Source organism: Euprymna scolopes, chromosome 4 (genome assembly GCF_053919585.1).
Source record: "Euprymna scolopes isolate OS-2025 chromosome 4, ASM5391958v1, whole genome shotgun sequence".
Taxonomy (NCBI): domain Eukaryota; kingdom Metazoa; phylum Mollusca; class Cephalopoda; order Sepiida; family Sepiolidae; genus Euprymna; species Euprymna scolopes.
In genome coordinates, this window is record NC_136485.1 from 66178198 (window position 1) to 66199520 (window position 21323).

The window sequence follows — 21323 nt, forward strand, 5'->3', positions numbered from 1 at the left end:
TAGCTCCCATACTTACAAAGCTATTTAAGCATCATTTTATGGAGAATTATTTCCCAACACCCTAGAAAACCTCATCAGTATGTCCCGTATTTAAAAATTCATGTGATCGGTCATCCCCGTCTCAATACAGGCGAATCAGTCTCCGGGGTGTCATGATTTACATCAATAAAAAATAAACAGATTGATAAATAGGGCTATAACAACAGCATATTCTTTCCATTGTTTTGACTCTCGAGCGTGTATCTGTTGATATATTATATGCTTTTATATAGAGTGATGTGATTCTCGGTCGATTAACTGTGTTTGTATCGAGAGTCAAAACAATGAAAAGAATACTTTATTGTCATGGCCCTAGTCATGAGTAAGTTGCTGGAATCTGTTAAATAGAGACGTATTCAATGACCTCAGCAAAAATAACCTCCTCAGTGACATACAATATGATTTCTGTTCTGCTAGATCTACAGCAGATATGCTAACAGTTATAGATCATAGGATTAGTGAATCTCTTAATGTAGGCCCTTGACATATCAAAAGCCTTTGATAGGGTATGGCAAAAAAGTCTACTCCACAAAATTTCCAGCTACGTTATAGCTGGAAATGTCTTTTCAATTATTAAATCATTTCTCTTTGATAGGTTCATAAGAGTAGTGGTTGATGGGCAGATATCAGAAGTCGACAGTATTAATGCTGGAGTCCCTCAGGGGTCGATCCTGGGCTCAACTCTTTTCCTGATCTACATAAATAACCTCCCAAATCACACCCTAAGATCATTCGTCGGCATTTATGCTGACAACACTACCATCTATGACAACACTCCAAAGGCTATAAACGACCAAGTTCTTTCTGATTCTCTCTCCTCTGACCTTGATCACGTAGAGCAATGGGGAAAGAGGTGGATGGTTACTTTTAATGCATCTAAAACCAAGCTTCTATCTTTATATCATCAATGCTCTGATTCCCGTCTGGCATCAATCGAAATGAATGGCTCTCATCTTGGGGAGGCTCCATGTTTCGACAAGCTTCTAGATCTGACCTTTACTCCTAATCTGAGATGGAACACGTACATCAAATTCACTGCCAAGTTTGCTAGAAAAATGGTGGGATCGTTCTACTGCTTCAGTAGATATCTCACTGCTGATGCAATTCTCTACTTATATAGGAGCCAAATATATCGAGGGATGCAGTACTGCTGCCACATTTGGGCAGGAGCTGCTAGGTGCAGCTTATCCTGCCTTGACAATTCAAAATAGGCTTTGTAGCTTAGTGGGAGATGCCCTTTTCTCTTCTCTGCAACCTCTTTCCCAAAGAAGAGATGTTGCGAGCCTGTCTTTGTTTTATCATTATTTTCATGGCAAGTGCTATCTAGCTGAAACCACTATCAATAATTTCCCCCACTCTTTATCCTTGCCTAAACCTAAACGCAGATTCCATGAACAAAGCTTCTTTCTTAGAACTGCACGCCTGTGGAACTCCATTCCATATCATGCTGCTTTCCAACTGACTACAATATGGTAGCCTTCAAGTCTAATGTGAACAAATTCTTGATGAGCCATCCCCTTATGTAATTCAATTTACCACATTTCAACTATTAACGATTACTACGACATATTCCCCTTGACCACTGTATCCTCATTAACCCTTATCCTTGAGTGGCTTCCATGCCTTGCTAAGTGGTGACTCCTTTGTATAAAAAAAAAACTAAAAAAAAACTTAAGATTTCTATCCAGTCATGACTGATGGAACGAGAGCATACTACCCCCATGGATTAAATGAAGGGTTTCATTCGAAATTCCTTGCAGATTTCCGAGTTTAACAGGAAGATCCCAAATTTGACAATATACACCTGAAGAAGGTCGAAGTTTACACCAACCAAAACGTTGTGAAAGTGACACTCAATATGAGAACAGTAGTCTAAAAAATTTAAGTAATACGAACATTTGTTATGTAGAAGGTCGAACACAAGAAAGTGTCGATCTATCTATCTAACTGGAGAAATGGATAGGAGATAAATGTGAAGAATATTTATAAAATCTGTCAAAATATGGTAAAATCACATCATAGACACGTTTACCGGAAGGTCTGGTCAGCTGATCGGATCTACGTGTATGTTATGTAGATCAGGTTAGCTGGAGATCATTGAGAGTTGGAGTTTGGACGTTGAGCAGAGAGGGTGGTTTAACAAGTCGTCCCCCCTTTCGGCTGGGGAGAGGGCTGACATGTTTCAGAATGGCGACTTAGAATTAATCACGCAGGCAAAGATATTCACTTCCCATTCTTCTGCGATCGACACCTGGAAAGTGAATAAAAACTATATAAAACCAACCAGTGTTCTTGGGAGTGAATGAATATTCTTCCGAACAGGTTCCAGCCTCCCCTCCAAGAACAAGATGTCCAAAATACAGGTATCTCCCCCCTCTGCATATGAACAATTATATATAAATACTAGCATTTCAGCCCGGCGTTGCCCGGGTGTTTGGAGGTGTATGTTGAGAAAAAAAAAAGAAAAAGAAAAAGTGGTCAATTTTTTTAAACTTTGACCCCTATTATGTCCCCTTAACATTTATTGTTTCGGACTCAAATCAAGTTATTAAGTTATATCCATGTCCAAGGAACCTATATCTAAAATTCCAAGTGTTTAGACCCACAATTGGCGGAGGAGTTTGGTAGAATTCTCAAAGGTCAAATCGTTGAACTTTGACCCCTTGCTCGGGTGTTTGGAGGTGTATGCTGTGCAAAAAAAGCAAAAAAAACAAAAAAATGGTTAATTTTTTAAAACTTTGACTCCTATTATGACCCCTTAAAATTTATTGTTTCGGGCTCAAATCACTTTATTAAGTTAGATCCATGTTCAAGGAACCTATATCTAAAATTTCAAGTGTCTAGACCCAAAATTGTCGGAGGAGTTTGGTAGAGTTCTTAAAGGTCAAATCGTTGAAATTTGACCCCTTAACAGCCAAATTTCTGGCTGATACCCGTCACATCGATTTTCCCAAATCTCATTACCCGGTATTTCAAATTTCGAGTCTATAGACTAAAAATTGACAGAGTTATTGCGTAGGGAAATGTACACAGACACACAGACACACAGACAGACAGACAGACACGTTCACTTTTATAGATATATAGATAACATAGACTACAACGCAACAATTCTAGGGTTCAAATAGTGAAGAAGCAACGACAGACATTTAGTGAAACGTATACACATCAGGATAAACCCTTCGTCCCAAGTACACACATCAACATTTAGACGATTATACGACATACACCGTTTTGGTGCCTTTTTTGGTACACTATAATATAACACATTCTAATTTATTTTATTTATTTTATTATTTCTTTCTTTTAAAAGGAAATGGGCCCAAATTGGAGGTTCTAGTTCAATTTTCAGTAACGCGATCGATATGGCCAAATGGCTGAAGTTTTTATTGAATAAAGGAAGAATAAATGGAACGGAAATTTTGGACTTTCAGCATTTCAAGAATCTGTTCGTTCCTCGAAATTACATCACAAAACCTTCGTGGAAGTATCGTCGGCCTAAAATTCCGGTCACATTGAGTTACTCTCAGTATGCCCTCGCTTGGAAGAAAGGATTTTACAGGGGTAAGTTGTTGTTTTTGAAGTGTAAATTATATTATACAGTAGAACCCCGGAATACGGTGGCCCTAGTATACATTTATTTTAGGTTACGCTGTGGAATGCAATGGTTTTCCGGCCCTTGATTATGGTATTTGTCCTGCCTTACAGTGTTATTTATAATGTTATTTAATTATATACATGTGTATTATATACTGTACTGTATTTCGTTACAAATTTTTAATATGTACTATAAAACATTTTCTTAGGCTCTGCCATATGGCGATTTCACCTTACGATCCCAACCCCAGAACAGATTAATGCTGTATACCAAGGTTCTACACTTTATAATAACGAAATAGTGCTACCAGATTAAGTTGTCTGAAAAATTTTTTTTTTTTTTACTTGGGAGTCACTACTTATCAAGGCCCAAAGCCACTCAAGGATAAGAGTTAATGAATGTAAATGGTAGTGTAGTAATCATTAATGGTGTAAGTTGGGTATAATTTGATTATTTATGAGGACGACTCAACAAGAACTTGTTTACATTGGACTTGAAGGCTATCATGTTGGGGAAGAGAAAAATGCATTATCTACTAGATTTCAAAGCCGGTTTTGAACTTTATCAAGGCTGGATAGGGCGCGTCGAGCAGCTCCTGCCCAGATGTGGCAACTGTACTCCATTTTAGGGTATGACTGGCTCTAATGCAGATAGAAGATTGCATCAGCAGTGAGATACCTACTTGAGCGATGGAGCGATCCAATCATTTCTCCAGCGGTTTCCTGACCTTAAATGCTCCAAACATTGATGTGATTGTGTTTTTTCTGTCTTTTTGCAAAGTCAAAAAGAAAAACAACAATTTTACTCTACAAAACAACCAAACCAAACACTATAAATAAATATTTGAAGATATAAAGAATTTGAAGCATAACACCGCTTTTATCCTAAATTAAATAACCCGGAAATGGCTGGTATGCCGTAAAAAAAAAAAAAAAAAAAAAAAAAATTAAACCAATCGAACTATAACGAGTCCAGAGGGGGATTCGATACCTACATTCTTGGTAACTAAGCAACCAGCAGTTAAAATAATTATAATTTAAAACCATACTTGCTCTCCTTCGTCGTCTTGATGATCACATGTCTTGTAGAGATCTAACCCGATGATGAACAACCCCCATCTGAAATTAAACGTCGGCATGCCAACCGCAAAGATGATGCATCTGTTTATTAATCGAGAGTACACTGAAAAGATGGAAGAAGATGAGTTGATGATCTAGCATAGTTACCGATACAAGCGACTTCCGGTTTTGAAACTCCTCGGAAATAAACGATATTACTTAATCTATAGACCTCAACGAAAATGTAGGTCAAAATAAGAGAATATCCGTAAACTGTTTTTCTTTTAGATAAATATGTTTATCTACATATGTTTCCTTTTTATTTATTTATTTTTTTAAATAAACATGTTTACTTATAGAAAACATATTTGCAGAAGTAAATTAATACTGAAAGTAATATCCATCTATCTATCTATCTATCTATCTATCTATCTATCTATCTATCTATCTATTTACTTCTATTCTACTATTATATAAAAGGATTTTGTATGTGTGTGTGTGTGTGTGCGTGCGTGCGTGCGTGCGTGCGAGAGAGACTTTAGTCTCTAAGGACTCGGAAACGACTAGGCTGATTTTTTAAAAAAATTCACATGATAGTATTTGATGTGTTTGGTAGTGTTCTCACGTAGGTTTTATATTGGAATGTGTCCGATAAGTATCGAAAATCGATAAAATCGAAAAATATCCCATTAAAGAAAGACGTCCGATTTTGACCAAAGTTAATATTTTTATACAACTTAACATCACAAATGCATTTGAGAAGTTTTATCACTACACAAGCAGAAAAGCCCAGATTATAAAATAAACTGTAGATTCTTTTATAAGACAGGGGCGCATTCCAAATGAATGTTTCTTTTTAGAGCAAAATTGAACCACGATACTTGACTTTTGTACGTTTAACTTTAATTCAAGTGATTATGTAAAAATTCCATAAAATCCACAATTGGTTCTTGAATGAGACAGGGGCGCGTTCGAAATGAATGTTTTTGTTTGGAACACAACTGAACCATGATACTTCACTTTTGTATTTAAAACTTTAGGTGAAGTCATTATTTATAGATAATTTTATAAAATCAACAATTGATTCTCTACAGTGCAATGTAGACTACAATGTGTTATGGACAAAGTCACTTTGTGGGGCAGGTTATCTCAATATTCCATAAGAATTTTTCTCTTAGTGAAACAAGTACCAAGTGAAATATTGTTTCAGCAATCTGACCCACTAATTTTAAGGAAGCATTGGAAGCTTCCTCACTGCGAGGAAGGGGCCCTAACTACAGCAGGTAATCAATCGATTTAATTAAAAAATGGGCGATTTCACCGATTTCGATGACAATTAAAAGATGGTGGTGGGTGGAACATTTGTTGATCCTCATTCAATCCCGGACAACGTCGGATCTCCCTGCTAGTATTTTAATATAATAAATTAAAATAAAGTCATTAACTAGAAAAGAAAATGAACAAATGCTTACATAAAAATGAATTTTTCACAGATGAATAAATTAGACAAAATGAAAAGATCGTAATAGATTAAGTATAGGAACATTATTATAGCGGGGGTTTCAAGTTAAGTAACACCGTTTACACTCCGAGGATTTTCCAAACCGGAAGTCGCTTGTCGCCGGTGAGTTTGTTCTGTCGGGTATTTTCTGTATAACAAGAAGATTTTTTTGCAAAAAGAAGGTAGCACAAGAGCTTCACGTTGTTCAAAGGCATCTCAAATATGCCCCACTTGCGGCGTTCATTTCATACTGACTTACTCCATCATCTCAAGCCACGTCAGAAGTTATCATTCCTAAGCTAGGCGACTACCCGAAAGGGTTAACCGTTCGCACTCTGTTGATCGCCGCATCCTATTTACCTCATTAATCACTTAAAAGATATTTTGTATAATTTACGATTGGAAAATGTATTTAGGAGATTAATTCCTATTTCAATCACATAAATTGTCTCTGGATTTGAAAGAACACTCACTTGAGCCGGATTATTTTGTTCTCTTCACTAATGACGAAGGCGTTCGCTCTTTTCATAAGCATCAGCAGCGGCCTTCTTTCTTATTTTTTTTTCGCCAACAACACACTTGAACGATGTGGCGTCAAACAAACAAACAAACAAACAAACAAACAACCAAACAAAAACACTTAAAAACACGGTAAAACAAAACAAAACAACAACAACAAACAACAGAAAAACGAAAGTTTTTTTAACAAAAAATCTGTCTATTTTATTCTGCTATTTCAAACTCCAAGCTGTGTTTAGGTTTGCATAATCGCTCTCGCTTCATATATCTAAATGGTTCTAGGTTCGCATACCACTGTTTCCTTGCAGCGTTCACATGCTAACCGTCAATACTTATTTCTCTGTATTTTCACACTATTGCCGCAAATATTAATACAAATCCCTAATAATTAATCGTTGATGTAGATGTTCCTATATTTTACAATGTTAGATCGTTTGATTATCAATAATTTGATGAGTTATCTCCCTTTCTGGTCGTTTCTTTTATTGCTTTTGGCGAAAATATTTGGTACCAAAATATTCTTTATCTTATTACTTTTTCTCATATTCACACAAATGTATCAAGTTAATGAAAAGTTTTTGTCGCTTTAAACTAAAATTTATTTTCTGCATATTGTTATTACCATGATAAATTTATGGATGATTTCCCTGTGGACAATTCAGAAAAGAGTAGAGCCATTATGCTTGATATGTCGAAGACATTCGGTAGAGTATGGTATTCTTAGTTTGGTCGATAGTGGTAACGCTCTGGTGGATAGTGTTGAGCAGAACGGAACACTGTGAAAGCAACGCAGCTTTTTCCTAAAGCACTATATGAAATTCGATTGAAACGTTTACCTACGTACTGGAGCGGGATAAGACATTTGCCGCTTTTTATAGGCGATACAAAGACTTATTCACTGTTAATTGCCAAGAGTGGAGCAATGCCAATAAAGGCCCGCTTATTTTTAAGGAAACTAGGGACCACAGAACACAATAAGTTCGTTGACTATTTATCATCCAGGAAAACGAATGAACTGGAATTTTCTGAGATGGTCAAACTCCTATCTGAACTTTTCAGCCTAAATACGACTCTATTTCACAAGAGATGGAAGTGTTTTATAAAGATGAGACAACACAATGGAGTTTCATTCTATATCAATAAACAACTCTATTAGTTATCTTCGTTAGTAGCATGTACAAGAGAGAGACGGATTAGTAGGTTGAAGTGTTCTTGACTAAAGATAGTGTAACACTGGCTGGCACTTGTCTTCATTAGTGGCAGTTTGGAATGATAAAAGTCATACCAATATGAACCTTAAAATGAAAGAACTTTATTTGCTTTTTTACATGTTGGAGAGAGTACACCTCTTGTTAATAAGGTTGGCCGACAATGTGCGTCTTGTTAGTTCGGTGGCTAAACGTGTACTGGCTACTTGCTTGTCATACTGGTTGGGGCTTAGTTAAGGAGAGAGAGAGAGACAGAGAGAGAGACAGAGAGAGAGAGAGAGAGAAACAGTATAGGAGAGAGGTGAGGAAAAGTCTTTTAACACACAAATTGGCAACTGACTCGGTCACGACCTACCTTTCGACCTAATTCCTGCTAGTTGCTAAGCAACAAAGAAAGAAAGAGAAAGGCTAAGAAATTTTGGGGGAATGGTATTATTTTTGTCCTACTTCTTGACTTTTAGGCGTGACTCAGGTCAGTCCTACAGTAGAATTAATATCATGACGGCTGGTTGAAGGAGAGAATAGTTCAGTCCCATTTACACGTGTTTACGGCTAGTAACCGTCGGTACGAAGAAGCCGGTTAAAGTGGAAAGAAAGAGCAAAATCTTCAGTGTATTAATGTGTTGGCGTATGTTCTTTAGCAGGATAAAGAATGTTCGTTTGGGTAGTCCTGTAGAATGATAAAGTCTGTGTGGCTTCCGTTTGGGTACAGCACGTGGAAATAAATGGTAGTTAGAAGAGAGCCATTGTAAGCTTGTAGTACTCACGTTCGACAATGTGTGCTGCTTGGCAAAGCAGCGAGAAAAAGGAAGAGGGTTTCAGATTTCCCCTTTTATATACTCTGTCACGTGATTGATAGCTGGCTTGTCATTGGACAAGCCAGGAAGAAAATGGATTTCAAATCTCGAGTCGAGAGAAGTAGCTTCTGCCTGTTTGTAGTGAGTGTCGGCTGCTACAGTTTCAACCTGGCAAAATGCGACAACAGAGATTATCTCATCCTCATTGCTAGTTTTTATTTTTTTTTACATGGAGGTCACCACTTATCAAGGCCCAGAAGCCACTCTGGGATAAGGGTTATTGTGTGTACAGTAATCAATGGGATAGTGTTGCAGTATTCGTTAGTATAGGAGATTTGATAGAGTGTCATTACTTAAGGAAGCGGTTCATCAGGAATTTGTTTATGTTGGACTTGAAGGCATCCATGTTTAAGTCAGGAGGGAAACAGGCAAGCGGTAGAGAGTTCCATAGGCGTGCAGTTCTAAGAAAGAAGCTTTGGTCATGGAATCTACGTTTTGATTTAGGCATAGATAAAGAGTGGGGAAAATTATTGACAGTGGTTTCAGCTAGATGGGTGTTTATCGAGAAAGATTGGCGAGGGGGCACTAGAGATTGGAGCTCAGACGAGCACCTGCCATGGAAATAATGATAAAACAAAGATAGGCTCGCAACGTCTCTTCTGTGGAAAAGAGGTTGCAGGGAAGAGAAAAGGGCATCACCCACTAAGCCACGTAGTCTATTTTGTACTCTGTCAAGGCAGGATAGGCTGTTTTTAGCAGATCCTACCCAGATGTGGCAGCAGTATTCCATCCTTGGACATAGTTGGCTTTTATATAGATAGAGAATTGCATCAGTAGTGAGATATCTTTGGGAGTGGTAGAAGGATCCCACCATTTTTCCAGTGACCTGGGCAACAGACTTGATGTACGTGTTCCATTTCAGATCAGGAGTAAAGGTCAAACCTAGAAGCTTATCAAAACATGGGGCGTCACCTAGACGAGAGCCATCCATTTCAATTGATGCCAGATGGGGATCAGAGCGTTGATGATGTAAAGATAGGTTTTGGATGCATTAAAGGTAACCAGCCACCTCTTCCCCCACTGTACCACGTGCTCAAGATCAGAGGAGAGAGAATCAGAGAGAACTTTGTCATTTACAGCCTTTGATGTGTTGCCATAGATGGTCGTGTCATCAGCATAGATGTCAACAAATGATTTAAGTATGTGTTTAGGGAGATCATTGATGTAGATCAGGAAGAGAGTAGGGCCCAGGATAGACCCCTGAGGGACTCCAGCATTAATACTGCGGGCCTCTGATTTTTGCCCATCAACCACTACTCTTATGAGCCTATCAGAGAGAAATGATTTAATAATTGAGAAAACATTTCCAGTTATACCATAGCTGGAAATCTTGTGAAGTAGACCTTTATGCCATACCTTATCGAAGGCCTTTTATATGTCAAGAGCAATTGCCCTGGAAAGGAAGCCTTTGTCGAGAGATTCACTAATCCTATGAGATATAACCGTTAGCACATCTGCTGTAGATCTAGCAGAACGGAAACCATATTGCATGTCACTAAGAAGGTTATTTCTGCTGAGGTGGTTGACTACTACTTTAATATGGATTCCAGCAACTTACTCATGACACACAGGAGACTTATTGGTCTGTACTGAGAGGGAAATGACTTATCACCTGAATTCTTAAATACAGGGAATACTGATGAGGTTTTCCAGAGTGTTGGAAAGCACTTCTCCTTAAAACAACGCTTAAACAGTAAGTATGGGGGCAAGTTCTGGTTGAAGCTTTTTAACACTATAATTGGAATACCGTCAGGGCCAGTTGCTTTACTGGAATCAAGGTTCTTGATTAGCTTGGCGACCTCACGCACAGATATTTGTATGTTGCATAGCGTGATGGTTGGGATAGAATGCACGCTTCTGTTCAGGATCCTATTTGTTATTTGCCAAAACTGGTGGGAACCAAGCTGCTGATCAGCTACTTTGGATTTAACGGGCTGAGCATATAGCTCTCTTGCATTTTTTATTACTCTTTTACAGTGGTTGCTGGCGTTCCTGAAAGCAGCTTTATTCTCAGTGCATCTATTACGTTGGTAGCTATGGAAAAAGTGGTTTTTGGTTGGTTAAGAAATATATGAGCTATATTTCTTAACCAACGATGGAAGCTGACCTGTTGTTTTTTTATCTCTATTTTCCTCTCTTCTATTCAACTGAAGATCAACCTTGCTATCTTTGGATTATACTGATTGAATGAACAGTTTTTATCAATATATATATATATATATATATATATATATATATATATATATATATATATATATATATAGTCATGGAAATACCCTTAAAATGATTTTTTTAAAATTGTTCTTCATTGTAACATTATTTTGTCAATAAGTCAATTAATCTCCCAAATCGCTGAATAGTTTTACTTACATGAACAAACAATAGTACCAACGTTCTTAAAGGGATTATCAGTTGTTTACCATGAAACACCATTTCGGGAATTTAAACACAAAACTATATTAAATCATGGCTCCCAGCAGTGTTGATCAAACACCATTTCCCTTAAAACACATAAACAAAATTATTTTTAATACTGAATCTAGCTTTTTCCTCCTTAAGTCATTTAATCACCTGCAATCAAGCATCAACTTGCTCTCTCGGATTCACAATAGTCCTAATATTAATTTAAGGGGTTATCAGTTGTTTACCATGAAACACTGTGTCGGGGATTTAAAATCAAAACAGTATATTAAATCATGCCCCCCCCCCAGCAGTGTTGATCAAACACAACGTCTCTTAATCTTAAGAACAAAAAATGTTCCCGATATTAGATCTAGTTACCTACTTATGATTAATTTGGCTAACTTATTCATGTTATAAAAACTGTCTTCTTTACCTGTGAGATTCGACTGTATGTCTCCAAATTCAAAATGGATATATATTTTTTTAATTTAGCAGTCTTGTATTTATAAGATTAGGAGGTGCTAATGCACTTACTGATCCGCACTATTTTTTAATCGTATTTCCAAGTTTAATTAAAGTTTTATGATATGTTTTTTTTTATTCATTTGTAAGGTTAAAGCACAGAATAGGTACGAAACCCCCTCCCCTCCCCATGTTAAGAATGGCTTTTTAAATAATAACGTTATTATTTCAGCATGGATCAATAAGTGCATGAGTACCGATTAGGATTAATCCATTTTACTACTTATCACCCCTCTACTATGATTAGTACTTTATATATTTACATTCTTATTTATTTATTAAAAATATATAAAAGTTCAAAATATTTATATATACATATATATAGATACACTATTTTTTTGTATAATACATTTTTACTGATATAGTTTTGCATTTCCAATATTCTGGTTAATTTTATATGATTCAAAAGCATCAGGATAACGAACAAATGGTTTATTTAACTGTTTAAATATTTTAGTTTAATCCCCACCCTGTTTAATCATCCTTATTACTAATATATATATATATATATATATATATATATATATATATATATATATATATATATATATATATATATTACTAGCGGTTCAGCCCGGCTTTGCTCGGGCCCTATGTACTGTCCATAACTTGCTCTATGTGTGAATACACATTATATAAGATTTCAAATGTTTAGACCAAAAATTGTCTTAGTAATTTTGTAGAGACTGCAAACGTAATATTTTTATAATTTTGACCCCAATTTTAACCCTCTTACCATTTATCATTTTAGTCTCAAATCAAAATACAAAGTTTTACCCATGTCCAAGTTACCTACATCTAAAATTTCAAGTCTTTAGACCCAAAATTGACGGAGAAATTTAGAGAATCTGCAAAAGCCAACTCTTTCAACTTTGACCTTTTGTCAGTCAAATCTTCGCCCCAAAACTGATTAAAATGCTTGCCACATGTCTGAATACCCGTTATGTATAAATTTTAAATGTTTAGACCCAAAATTGTCTGAGTAGTTTGCTAGATACCGCAAAGATAAAATCTTTTGAACTTTCACCTCTTGGCAGCTCAATTTTTTTTACCCAAACCGATTAAAAAGCTTGCCCTATCTATTTACACTCTATGTAAAATTTTGAATGTTCAGAATAGAAATTGACTGAGGAATTTGGTAGAGACCGCAGAGATCAACATTTTTAAAACTTTGACCCCAATTTTGACCCCTTAACATTTATTTTTTTGGGCTCAAATCAAATTAAAATGTTTGATCCATGTTCAAGTAACCTACATTTAAAATTTCAAGTGTTTAGACTCAAAATTGGCAGAGGAGTTTGGTAGCGTTTTCAAAGGTCAAATCGTTGAACTTTGACCCCTTGACAGCCAAATTTCTGGCCAAAAAAACCGATTAAAAAGAGTTCCCCAAATCTCAATACCACTTATGTCAAATCTCGAGTCTGTAGATCGAAAATTGACAAAGTTATTTGGTAGGGAAATGCACACACACACACACACACACACACACACACACACACACACACACACACATTTTCACTTTTATATATATATACTAGCATTTCAGCCCGGCGTTGCCCGGGTGTTTTGATGTGTATGTTGAGCAAAAGAAAAAAAAAAAAGTGGTAGTAGGAGGCAGGCTCGAACCCGTACCGCAAAGGAGGAAATGAATGGGGTAAAACCTAATGTTTATGCTGTTACGACCACCACCAAACCGGAAGCGACAATTTTTTAAAATTAAGGCTAGACAATCTAAAGGAGAGGATAACTTTAAAAAATATCGGCGAAAAAAGTGACCACCCCCTGTAGAAAAGTGCCTAGTTGAAAGGGAAGATATTAATGTTTTTAGCCAATTTTTCGATATTTGTCGTATGAAGTCGAATTTTAAAACGATACTGATCTTGGCAAAATCCGTCGCTTCTATTGAAAGTTTAAGGCAGACATGCAAACAGACATACATACATACATTTATATATTGGTAACTAAAAATTTTCGACCCAAACTGATGAAAAAGCTTGCCCTATCTCTGAATACCCTTTATGTAAAATTTCAAATATTTAGACCAGAAATTGTCTGAGTAATTTGGAAGACCCCGGAGAGGTCAATTTTTTAAAAACTTTGACCCCTATTATGATCCCCTAAAATTTATTGTTTTGGGCTCAAATCAAGTTATTAAGTTAGATCCATGTCCATGGCAGCTATATCTAAAATTTCAAGTGTGTAGACCCAAAATTGTTGGAGGAGTTTGGTAGAGTTCTCAAAGGTCAAATCGTTGAACTTTGACCCCTTAATCGCCAAATTTCTGGCCCAAAAACTGATCACATCGATTTTCCCAAACCTCAGTACCCTGTATATCAAATTTCGAGTCTGTAGACTAAAAATTGACAGAGTTATTGCGTAGAGAAATGTACACAGACAGACAGACACACACACACACGTTCACTTATATATATATATATATATATATATATATATATATATATATATATATATATACTAGCATTTCAGCTCGCCGTTGCCCGGGTGTTTGGAGGTGTACGTTGAGCAAAATAAAAAGAAAAAAAAAAGCGGTCAATTTTTTAAAATTTGACACTTATTACGATCCCTTAACATTTATTGTTTTGGGCTCTAATCCAGTTATTAAGTTAGATCCATGTCCAAGGAACCTATACCTAAAATTTCAAGTGTTCCGACCCAAAATTGGCGGAGAAGTTTGGTAGAGTTCTCAAAAGTCAAATCATTGAACTTTGACCCCTTAACAGCCAAATTTCTGGCCGAAAACGGATTACAAAGATTTTCCCACATCTCAATACCCTGTATATCAAATTTCGAGCCTGTAGACTGTTAACAGAATTATTGCGTTGGAAAATGTACATAGACACACACACACACAGATACGTTCACTTATATATATGTGTGTGTGTGTGTGTGTGTGTGTGTGTGTGTGTGTGTGCGCGTGCGTGTGTGTGTTTAAATTGATTACGTTCAAGTGTACTGTTAGCATGAACTAAAAACCAATATTTTTCAAAAGTGTTCCATGTGCCCATAGAGCTTATATGAATAAATAAAATTATATAAACATTTGTAAGGAGTCTATGTGAGCTATCAACATTTCGACATTTCCATGTTGTCGTCAGGACTCCAATATGCGCTGCCATTGAAAACATGTGTATGAATTTATGTTGATGCAGAAAAATAAGAAAAGCGATGTTTTTATGCAACTGCCCAATGACATGAATGAATTTTATCCTATTAAATAATTAACAAATCTTTCTTACTGCAATCCGCATTTCGTCTGCCTTTTTTGTCCGTTCGTTTTTTTTTAAGGGCTAGTTGGGTGGGGGAGCAAGGCTCTCCTACAGCAGTTCTCAAAGCTGAACTTGCACCAAGTGGAAATTGTAATAAGTACAGGATCAAACTTTGCAAAGACGAATCTTCTCGGTTGTCATAAATGATACTAATCTATTATTATTCTTGAGTTCATTTGCACCCACACAAATGTAAGATATGACACAAGGTCAAGTTTAAAATGGGAAGGACCTGGACACTCTAGACAAGGACCAAGACAGTTGTAAATGGATCTGTCGGCAGGAGAGAGAAAGAGAGAGAGAGAGAGAGAGAGAGAGAGAGAGAGAGAGAGAGTCAGATTTCGCCGCGGTTTGCTTGATCTGTGTTAATTAATAGACTTTCTTGTGTGTGGCGCATTTGCTCACGTGGCAGAGTACTCGTCTCGCATGCAAGAGTTTCGGGTTTTAAATCCTGAGTTTGGATATGTCTAACTGATGAACCCAAATGAGGGCGAAACTCGAGTGTTAGAATTCCGGTTTGTTGCCTGTCATGGCTCTTGTGAACTGCGACGTTGTTTGGCTGTGGAAATAATTATATATATATATATATATATATATATAATTATGTGTGTGTGTAAAAGAGATTTAGAAGGCTGTCACAATGCGAGGAATGAATTATAGTCGCTGTTGGTAAGAGGAGACGAGAACAAGTGGCGATTTACAAATCAATAAGTACATATATATATATATATATATATATATATTTTTTTTATATATATATATTTTATTTTTTTTTATATATATATTTATTCAGTTGTATGATAAAATGTCTTACTTGTAATGCTTGTAATTCATGCGAGGTATTCTATTATTAATTTCGGAAAAATTTTCCCTTTTCAAATTAATAATGGAATACGTCGCATGAATTACAAGCATTACAAGTAAGACATTTTACCATACAACTGAATAAATATATATATATATATATAAATATATATGTATATATATGTATATATATATATATATATATATATATATATATATATATATGTACTTATTGATTTGTAAATCGCCACTTGTTCTCGTCTCCTCTTACCAACAGCGACTATAATTCATTCCTCGCATTGTGACAGCCTTCTAAATCTCTTTTACATACCTATCCCACACAATGCTTCAAGCAAACTACATATCAATATATATATATATATATATATATATATATATATATATATATATATATATATATATATATATATATATTAATGTTGGGACGATTAATCAGAATCGGAGAAATCAGAACTATTTTGGGTATCAGTATGGGATTCAGAAAAATTTAAACCTAATCTCCGATTCCCTAAACGATTCTTTTAATTTTTTCTTGACAATAAAACATGAAAGAAAGCACAAATGTATTTGTTTATTAAAAGTCGTTCGTTTACAACATAAGACTAAGGGCCATTGAATGAGTTATAAATCCCGCTTTCACACTTAACATTGATTCTCAGAGTCTAATTTATTTATTTTATCAGTACATTACTGTAAACGTCCCCTTTTTAAAAAATTTTTGGCACATATTCGCTAAACATTTAACCTTGAACAACAACAATTACGATTAGAGATGCTTTGTTTCCTAAAAGATGGATATTTTAAGTTGGTTTTAAGCGCATTTGTTGCTGCAGAGTTTCTTTTTGCCTTCTCGATTTGAAGTCAATTTTTTTAAATTGACGTGAACACTTGGATACTTCAATTAAAAATCAAATATGAATAGATAAAATTATAGAGGAATAAAAGGCAAATCAAATTAGGTATAGGTTGTTTCAACAGTTACATCTAATTTACTTAAATTTGTGGTTTTTAAAAAATGACAAGCGCGGACTTCATTTTGGGTTCGATTGTACATTTAAACATAGATCTCTTCTCTCAAAGAAGAATGAGATTCGAGCATTTGTTATTGTAATTAACAGAATAAAAAACAGGTAAAAAACAAATATGCGTCTAATAAATGTTACCAAAGGCAATACCCTTCTACCTAACTGGATAAGTTTATTTGTGTTTAAACTTATTTTAAGGCGTGTTTTAGTTCCAAATAAACTTAGTGTTCACTCTGCTGAGTTAGAGTAAAAAATGGCTTCCATAACCAATTCACAAGGACCCTTCATAACCGCTCAAAATCAAAAATTAAACAAACATTGGCAGAAACACATCTTTCCGCCACGTAATCAACTAAAAAAGTAGAATCTCATTTTGAGGGTAAAAAGGCTTAAATCTACTTGTCATTCCTCTTCTTCTCTCTTTCTTTCTTTCTCTCTCTCTCTACACACATACACACACACACACACACACACACACACACACACATACACATACACACACATACATATATACATTTTAAATAGTCGCATGTGTGTGTGTATATATCGAACAGTATATCAGTCGTTGATATATATCGAAGTTGTATATCAAGATGTTGACAGATGGCGGGGAATACATTTTAACAAGGGGGAGACATTTATAACTGAGGTTGAAAGATATGACATGTACAGTTCTTTTACATTAGACGAGGTGATTGCCTAGGGGACAGACAGTTAACACTTGAAGGGTGTTGCACAAAGTTCATTTACAAATGATAGACAAAACGCATGTACCTTTCAGTTGTAATGACAACGACGAAGGCATTTTTACAAATATAATTGATGATTCTTTATTCTTCCAGCGGGTTGATTGATGAATCAGGAATTCAAGCTTTAATGATTACTTTGTTGTATCTTCCCCTCTTCGCTTTTGACAAACAAAGAAATTCCTAAATGAATTGTTTTATGTATAACCTATTTATTTAATCATTATTTCTAAACTGCATTGTTCATATCTAACTCTGACATAAATAATACACTAGTGGCCAAAAATCTGGGACAGTTTAGTGTTGTTCAATTTCTCCAGAACATTTGGGGATTGCAACTAAACTTACACATATTTAACATATCTCTTATATTGATACACTGTATTAGTTACACTTCATTATAAATGATAGAAAAAAAAGTTATGAGCATTTACATTTTTTTCTTTTTGAAATTAGAGTAGTCAAAACCGTGGGACAAAGAAAATAAATTTAAAAATAATAACATTGAAACATCAAAATACCAAAATTGGTGGACACATACTTAATATCTAGTGAACAAGCCTTTATTTTCTATATAACTGCAGCGCACCTTCTACTGCAAAATTGAATGAGATGGCGACATTCATCACATGAAACTGTTGCCCATTCTTCTTTAAATTTTAGCCAAAAATCTTCAGTATTGAAAGAGTTCCTTGCACTCACACGTTTACCCAAAGTAGACCATAGGTTTTCAATTGGGTTTAGGTCCGGACTTTGAGGAGGCCAATCCAAAACATCAACATTTTGCTCGTTCCATAATTCATTACATGTTTAGCCTTGTTGCAGGGGGCGTTATCCTGCATGAAAATAGGTTTTTCACACTTAGAATTTCGAAGTATTGGGATGACATGATCTCTCAACAAGTTCTTGTATATTGTTCCATTAACTCTGGTGTTTAGACAGAACAGATCAGTCGTTCCTTCCCAAGAAATCATTCCAAACACCATTACACTACCCTCACCAAACTTAACCGTTTTCTTCATGCGTTTTTTATTAAATCTTTCGCCAGCAAACCTTATAAATTTCTTCCCGTCAGAGCCATATACTTACTTTCATTAGAAAAAAATTAATTTCGCCACTGATCATCTGTCCACAACACATGCTCTTGAGCAAAGCTTAATCTGAGTTTCTTGTTCTTCTTGTTTACCAACTAACAACATACCAATTTCATTCAGGCGTCTTGATACTGTCTTACAAGACACTTTGATGGCATGATAGGAATGTAGTTCACAAGAAATGCTGGCAGCTGCCTGAAACCTATCATCCAGTGCCATCTTCTTAATCAATCGATCTTGTCTAGGAGAAGTTATTCGAAGTCTGCCATTTTTCTTCGATGGTAGAATTTTCCAAGTATTCTTGAAATCCTTTATAACTCTCCCAACAGTACTTTTCAACAGCTTCAAGTCATCAGCAATCTTCCGTATTGAATGGTGTTCACCATAAAGTTTAATAATTGATATTTTAACGGAAACATCAATTTTAGGTGTCATAATGATGGTGGAACCAGCTGCAATGACTACAAAGTGATGTAATCGACTTATTCGTCATTTTTGTACTTGAAAAAAGTGGTTAAACTGACTACAGAGTCCACAATAAACAGTAAACAATAGTAACAGACATGATAGGGCGATTGTTTACTTCACTGAGATTACTTTCAGCCAGAAGCTGTGGCCTCCCCTGCTGCCAATCATTGCGGGTTCGCTCCACTGGACATGAGCATTGGAGGTTCAGAGGGCAGCTATCTGATGCGCAACAGATACTGCACCTAAACTGCGCAAGCAAGTTTGGCGCCAAGGTGGAAAGTCTTGTGGTGATAGAGTGAGATTACGTCAAAACCAGGGATAAAGTACTGAGGCCCCAACAAGTCATCATCAAGATGACGGACTGCACAACGATGATGATGATGAGTGTGTCAACATAAGAGATATGTTAAATGTGTGTAAGTTGTAATCGCCTCGAATATTCTGGAGAAATTGAAAAAAATAAATAAACTGTCCCTGTTGAATGTTACGTTGTGTGTGTAGTATTCTTGCCTCAGCCAGAAAGCTTGGAAATCTTAGAATTGCTAAAGCACACCTCATTTCCAATCACAAACCTTCCCTTAACAACAGGCTGAAACAGAGCTCTCCCTTTATCTTGTGACCCCCTAATAACAAGAGAACCCATAGAAACAACAATATACAAATTATAAAATATAAAAAATATATAAATAAAAGTATATATAATTTTTTTAAAAAAATCTCTATATATAAAAGCGAAATTGTATGTATGTATGTATGTATGTATGTATGTATGTGTGCTCGCTTTTTCTGTATGTCTACAAAAGGCTTCTTTCAGAGAAGCGGTCGGTCGGTTCACAACTTTTTAAAACTTTTTATATCACATATAAATCGTTATATCTCAGATTTAACAACGAAGCTCGCCTGTCTATTTAATTTGCTCGATTTCGGGAAGATAAATATTCAACATTTGTCGCTTGCCGCATGTGGGTTAGTCTTTTTCCTATAACATCTTGGGAAAATAAAAATAAAAAAAAGCGTTCAGCAGTAAATGTTATCCCACAGTCAAACTTGACCTCATTAACTCATTAAAACGGGCACCTGCCAAATCCAAGTAATTAAATAAATTAAAACGTGTTTCCGTTAGCATCTCACGGTGGGGCAATGGTTAACGTCGCACTTTTTTTTTCATACTTTAATTTACAACTTTGCCTCAAGGGTTCGGGTTCGATCCTCATACTTAGTTTTTTTTTTAACCCCCCACCCCCATCCCCCGGAGTTTCCACACACACACCTCCAAACACCCGGGCAATGCGGGTACCCGTCGCTAGTATATTATAAAAACCTTTTTTTAATAAAGCACTTTTGAAGAAACCAGAAGGTTGCATGCACGACAATGGAGAAGGTGAAACTGCTTGCCTGGCAATTCGCCTCCAACTCCACCTTAGAGCCAACAAACAACTCTCTCCCAAATTTCTCTATGCGGACTGAAGCCACATTAGATGTAAAAATCACCCCTTCTCATGTCCGTTATATCATAAAAAAACTTGGACACCTCAAAAGAGTGTGAGCCTGATCTCATCCCTGCTATATTAATAAAGAAATGTTCAATCGAGCAAGCCCCCATACTTTCCAAGCTCTACAATAAATGCCTAGCTGAATCTTGCTTTCCTAATAGCTGGAAGATGGCCCCTGTGGTACCAGTGTACAATAATTCTGGTGAAAGAACAGACCCTCTCAATTATCGCTACATTAGTCTCTTCCCCCTCTTGACTAAAATCTTTGAAACCTTAATTAATCAAGCACTAGTTCACCACCTCACAAAAGCAAATCTTCTCTCTGACAAACAGTATGGATTCAGGTAATGCCATTTTACTGCAGATATTTTAACAGTCATCTCTGAGCGCATTTACCATGTACTCGATAAGGCAGGCAAAGTCAGTGCTGTAGCCCTTGATATATCCAAAGCCTTTGACAAAGTCTGGCACAAAGGACTGCTAATGAAAATTAAATCATACAGGATAACTTGACGTACACTAAATATAATTAGATCTTTCTTGAACAATAGAAGTATACAGGTTGTCATTGACGGACATACACCCAAGCAGCATAACATTAATGCAGGAGTGCCTCAGGGATCGATCCTTGGACCATTATTATTCCTGATATTCATAAACGACTTCCCGGATAATATTGT

At 36.0% G+C, this 21323-nt stretch overlaps 1 protein-coding gene across 2 annotated transcripts in view; it reads left to right on the plus strand.

Moving 5' to 3' along the window:
* The window catches only part of LOC145268105 (uncharacterized), a 79963-nt gene that overhangs the window by 21424 nt on the left and 37216 nt on the right, over nt 1-21323 (plus strand). For both annotated transcript variants that reach the window (XM_080123351.1, XM_080123353.1), the window contains exon 4: nt 3353-3603. In XM_080123351.1, coding sequence (XP_079979477.1) covers nt 3353-3603 — 251 coding nt within the window. The remainder of the gene's footprint in view (nt 1-3352; nt 3604-21323) is intronic.